Genomic DNA, 6,000 nt, shown 5'->3' on the forward strand with positions numbered 1-6,000 from the left:
GTATGGGCGTATTTCTGTTGGCGTGACGGTGGAGGTTTGGTCATCGCCAGTTTTTCGCTGGCCTTTGGTGTGGCGGACTTTTGTTGTTGTCGGGTTTTTGGCGGTTTGCCAGTTGCGGGTCAGAATGACCGTGGCGGTTTACCGCGACCGCGGCGGTGTTATGGCGGTCTTCTGACCGGCGGTAAGCGCCTTTTACCGCCGAGGTCAGAATGACCCCCTATATCTCCTTTGAAAAGGCACTCTGTTGTGGGTCGTGTAATATACTTCATGCACCTCCCGTTTGAAAACAGATATTCAGTTTGTTGTATAACAGAACCGTGCACAATGGATAGGGAATTACCTCTTGCCAACTCCCCCAGCCCAAATGTGGCGACACCAGCACTCAAATGGACCTCATGTGAAAGTATCTTGAAACATTCACTGTAGAAGAATGGGCACTTTCATCCCTTCAGCAGTAGCAGTCGGAGCTCTGTAGTAAACAGGTCATAGTGCCTTGTGCGCATGGTGCACATTTGATGATATTGGCCTCTTTAAAATAGGTGTTCCTTTGTATCGGACCACTCTCTTTTTCACAATAATATTAGACGATCATAATTCCAGCTATAAACCTTAGTGTCACAAGACTGAATTCCAGCGATGTAATCTCAGCCTTTTCCTTACTGTTATCAACAACATTTATGCCAATCTCATTTGGGTAGATGAATAGACAAAAGTAATTATATGGAGTTGATAGGGAAAACTTAGCACATAATGTTAGTATTAATGTCTGTTTTAAGTGCTTTATGCTATATTCTGTTTTTTTGTGGCAGGTTACAGGATAGAAGATGTAAGGTTGTTATCATGTATAGAGTGTGAGTTTAGTAAATTCTTGTGCATTCTTAAAGGATGCTAATTCTGTTTTTTGTTTTTACTATTCAAAGTAATGCGTCTTGTGATATATAAATAATAATAATAATGCCTGGACAGTTGATCATATCAATCATCTAAAATGTGTTTATTCACTTCCAATCAACAGGTGGTAGACGCAGTCAGTCATATAAGCTCAAAGTGCAAACTTCCAAATCACAGGAACCGTTGCCAATGGGGGTCAAAGAGCTAATTTGTAATAATTCTTGGAACAGAGAAGCAGATAAAAGTTCAAACAAATCACAAAAAAAGAAAAGAAATCCAGCACGAAGTAGAAGAATTCAAGCCACTGATCATGAGAGTGATGTCAGCAAACTCAAAACCCCTACTGAAAGACAGAAAACACACACTGCAGCAGAGCCAAGATTCTCATGTGCTGAATGCGGGAAAGGTTTTAGTATGCACTATAAATTTGTTATACATCTGAGAATGCACTCTGGGATTAAACCATATGCCTGCAGTGAATGTGGAAAGTGTTTCTATCTAGCATCCTCATTATCCAGACACAGACAGCTACACTCCGGGGAAAAGCCATACGCATGTAGTGAATGTGGAAAATGTTTCAGTATGGCTTCAACATTAAACAGGCACAAGCAAACACACACCGGGGAGAGTCCATATGTATGTAGTGAATGCGGAAAGCGTTTCAAGCACTCAGCATCGTTAAATTCACACAAACGGTCACATGCAGGAATTAAACCATACGCATGCAGTAAATGTGGAAAGTGTTTTAGAGACTCCTCTTCATTAATAAGGCATCAGAGAATTCACACAGGAATTAAACCTCACGCATGCAATGAATGTGGAAAGTGTTTCTTCCAGCCCTCAGCATTAATCACTCACCAGAGAATGCACACAGGATTCAAACCTTTTGCATGTAGTGATTGTGGAAAGTCATTTACCTGGTTGTCAGCATGTATCAGACACCAGCAACTACATACAGGAATTAAATCATTTACATGTAAAGATTGTGGGAAGTGCTTCAGCCGGTCATCAGCATTAATTGGTCATCAGAGAACTCACACAGGTGCTAAACCGTATGAATGCAAAGAATGTGGAAAGTGCTACCGGGCTTCATCAGCATTAGTTTCGCACCAAAGATCCCACACAGGAGTTAAGCCATACTCTTGTAATGAATGTGGAAAATGTTTTCGAGACTCTACAACTTTAGTTAGGCACCAACGAATACACACAGGTTTTAAACCTCATGTGTGTAACGAATGTGGGAAGGCTTTTAATCAGTCATCTACACTAAAGAAACATCAGCTTATACACATGAGAGAAAGAAAGCAACCCAGCTTTGAGTCACTTATTCTGACAGAAACTAAACCCAAGACTGTTCATTTGGACCCAAATGGAGAGGTGACTGATAACCAATGTAAAGTGGAAAATATATTAATAAAGTCTGAGCTGATTACCTTCACACCAACTGTGTAGTTTGAAAAGCTGTTTCTCAAGAAAAGCCGTTTTACTCCTGTGCAGCATCCAAAACAAAAATGTGATCACCCACAATTTCGGCTGTGGGATTGGTATGATGGGTTAACCGTGCCAGCTCTTCAAAAATCTATAGCATAATTGCTGTGGTGTTAGTCCTTTTTAAACTGTTGAAAATCCTGCTGCAGTATCCAATGGATGAAAGCCCACATTTACAACAGCTGCAAGGCCAAAGACTGCATTGGACATGGGAAGCTAAAAAAAAAAAAAAAGACTTGTACTTCCAGGCAGAACATTATACCTTAATTCAGCAACGGCATTCCTTGCTTTTAAAGTACATTTGCAAAAATGTAATCTGGTGTAGTGTTAGACGTAGACAAGTAATGACCATGGTAATCCTGTTTAATACTTTGGATATTTAATGGCATCACCAACAAATTCAGAATAATGAGAGACTGTCTCCGCTTCTATGTGTATGATCAAAACTCTTCAGTTTAGTAGTGTGTATTATAACTTTTTTCAGCAAGACACAATGGGGTGTTGACAGCAGTAAATAAAGAACTTGGTACAATGGAAAAGAAGATAAAAGTCTATTATAAATGGCAAAGGAGAACAGTAATGTAGAGCAAAGGCTCAGGATCACAATCAACAATATAGGTTATGCCATCGGAGACATCATTTACATGTAGACATATTACATGATGTAGCGTAACAGAAAAGAACAACCACTGGTGCAAAACTGATTTTGTTCCAATCTGTGGGCACTGTGAAAGAGAAATACAGAATCAGCTAAACACTATAAACCTAATATCTGCAATCCTAGTAATGCAGTAACCGAAAAGCATGCACAACCTTTTGCAACAATGGGTACAAAGTTATTATTTAAAAACGTGTCTGCAATGAAGATACTGAGCAGGTGAATATGGAGAAGTGTTTGGTATGTTACAATAAGGTTGGCAAATGTAACCATAACACTAAATGAGAATGGCTGCCAAATCCCATCTACTGTGCAAATAGAACTTGAATTATTTTTAAGGAGATTAATTGGGTTATGTAGTCGATCACAAGATACTCTGAAGTCAACCAGAGATAAATATGATGAAACACTGCACCTAAAGTACTCTATTGTATTAACATAAATCAAATCTCTAATATAGGAAAATGAAAAACAGTACGCTTGAAAATAAAGAACTGATACTCAATCAAGTCTCTTAACATAAGCATCAAATTCCATCTTAGTCCAGTTTAGGTACAGATTAGGAATGGTTGAACTTTAGCCTTGTGGATGGTGTTCGTGATTCCTTATAGTCAGAAAAGTGGAAATTAACATATAAAGTTTTTGCAGGCAGTTGTCCACCCTGGAAATGTACATAAATGTTTAATTTCAGTATTTAATAATTATTTAATATGTATGGGCATGTCAGCATATAGTTTCTTTCAAATGGAGAATATTTTCATTTTGTAGAAACAAAAATAGTCAGAAATGCAAACGCACATTAGCTCCAAATTTACATATTTTGAATTTCTACTTAGTGGAAAGTGAGCATGCGTATGTACTACACTTGAATTCTACTGTAATTTGTTCTGAATTCTCAGATTAGTAAGGTTGTTTTAAACAAACATATACTCCTCCTGGAGCAAATGTCAGAGTTCTAGGCAGACTTGGAAGACCAGCTAATATAAGCCGCCATGAAAAACCATGGTAGTTTGCAATCTCATCACTGCATGGATTAATCCTTGAAAATGAGATGATATGCCTTGCACCTACATTCTAAAATCAGTTACCTCCAATCGGATGAATTGACATGACAGCTAAAGATTGTCAGTCTGTTGTAAATGTTGTATGTGTGAGAAACCGTTACCAAAACGCCTCTTCAAAGGTAGTACATTCTAGTTTTCACAGGACAAGACTGACATTGACTAAATTAGTAGAAATTCAACTGAACAGATCCACTCGAAGAATGTACAGAGAATAAAGACGCTGGGGAAAGGTGGATTGGACAGCGCTACCCCAGAAAATATAAATATACATATCATTATAACATACAGATATAAACTGTAAATTATTCTGCAGAAGATGAAAACTAGTTATAAAAGCACTCTATTAACTCCAGCACAAAAAAGAAATGTTAGAAAAATATTTTTATATCCCTGTTTGTTTAAACCTAGTTGAGACCTGAATTGGCCACACAATTATATAGTTAATTAGATGCAAGAATAAGAAAAATGGCCAAGGACATCTGCTAAACTTAAAAAACACAGTGCTCACTAAGACTTGCCTGTTTGATAGCAAAAAGAGACAAACACCTGAACTTCTCAACACACACAAGTGTCAGGCTTACAGGCATACTTCATAACATCAGAAGGCCTAAAACGCCAGAATGTACTTTAATATGAGAATAACAAACCTAATGCCGTTAACATCAACAGATGTTACACGTTTTTCAAATGGTTGAAGATGCGTTAGAGGAATTCACATTGAGAGAAGAGTAAAAGCAAAAGAAGCAGTAAAACGGTGAAAACAGTTTAAGAAACTCGACTACCAGCAAAGAAAACAAACGTGCAGTACAGCATAAAATGTAGAGCTATTACTGCACTCTCATTTTTCTCACTAATCGAGACCCATAGTTATTTAAAGAAGACTTGAAATCTAAACATAAAAGATTAACCATAGCCCAGGTGCTCATGTATTTCCATTATGGTTTCCTTAGGTAGGTTGATGATTATTTTAGACTTGTTTTGGTCTTTTACTTACCATACACATACAGTGCAAGGTAGGTTTTTTCAAACTTTTTTTGCCTAGCCTATTTTTCTTTTGAAAGTATGACATCGTTGCATCCGCACTGCTGCACTTTTCAGCATTGCTAAGTTTGGTATGATTTAGTCTTGATTAATTTGTTCACACAAAAGGCCCCAATACAGTATTCCGATGATACTGCTGAAACTTTGGTCCACGAGTTTGAGAATCATTGCTCTTAATCAGTCAAACCAAGCAGAAAGGAATATTGTACTACGGACTTTTAATGCCAAGATATAACCTAGAAGTTTGATGTCATTGCAAAGAAGTGCATCATTGTGGTGTCGGTAGGTAGCCCAAGGTATTTAGTATGCTTTGTGTAATAATTATTTAAATGGATTAATATGGTATGGATAATGTATGTGTATTTCTCTTATAGATACATTTGTTTTCACTGTCACTTCTGAGAATAAAGAGAATTAATTCTCAAATGCTGCAACTAAGACATCAGTGCCTCAATCAGACTTTCATTCCGAATAAAGAGCCTGACACTGGAAACCATCAAAGAATGTCTTCTTTTTTTGAGAAACCGAATGTGTTTTATGCTACGGTCATCCGACCCACCCATTAAGGACATAGATCTCCTTATCTCTCAGTCCCTTGATTGCCACCTGGTCAAAAACTCTCAGCATCCACAGAGTGTACCTTGTTTTTATTTTGCAAGCAGTGTCAAAGGCATTGATCACTTTTCTGGTACTGTCATATGTGCTTTGGTTTTAATCAATCATGTCTGTCTTTATTAGTGTTGTAAAACCTCTTCATGCTGAGGTGCCGGGGTTTTAGGAAAACATAGTTTCGCATCCTAGTTTAGTATAGCAGTAGGTGTGTATTATTTTTCTTATTTGTGTTATTGGAAAGCACAT

At 37.7% G+C, this 6,000-nt stretch overlaps 1 protein-coding gene across 1 annotated transcript in view; it reads left to right on the plus strand.

Annotated features, from left to right (window-relative positions):
* The window catches only part of LOC138297066 (zinc finger protein 883-like), a 111,330-nt gene extending 105,684 nt beyond the window's left edge, over positions 1 to 5,646 (plus strand). Inside the window, exon 4 of the mRNA XM_069236574.1 lies at positions 1,016 to 5,646. Within this exon, the coding sequence (XP_069092675.1) occupies positions 1,016 to 2,343 (1,328 nt within the window). The 3' untranslated portion in view covers positions 2,344 to 5,646. The remainder of the gene's footprint in view (positions 1 to 1,015) is intronic.
* Positions 5,647 to 6,000: the final 354 nt, after the last annotated feature.

Source organism: Pleurodeles waltl, chromosome 5 (genome assembly GCF_031143425.1).
Source record: "Pleurodeles waltl isolate 20211129_DDA chromosome 5, aPleWal1.hap1.20221129, whole genome shotgun sequence".
NCBI classification, from domain to species: domain Eukaryota; kingdom Metazoa; phylum Chordata; class Amphibia; order Caudata; family Salamandridae; genus Pleurodeles; species Pleurodeles waltl.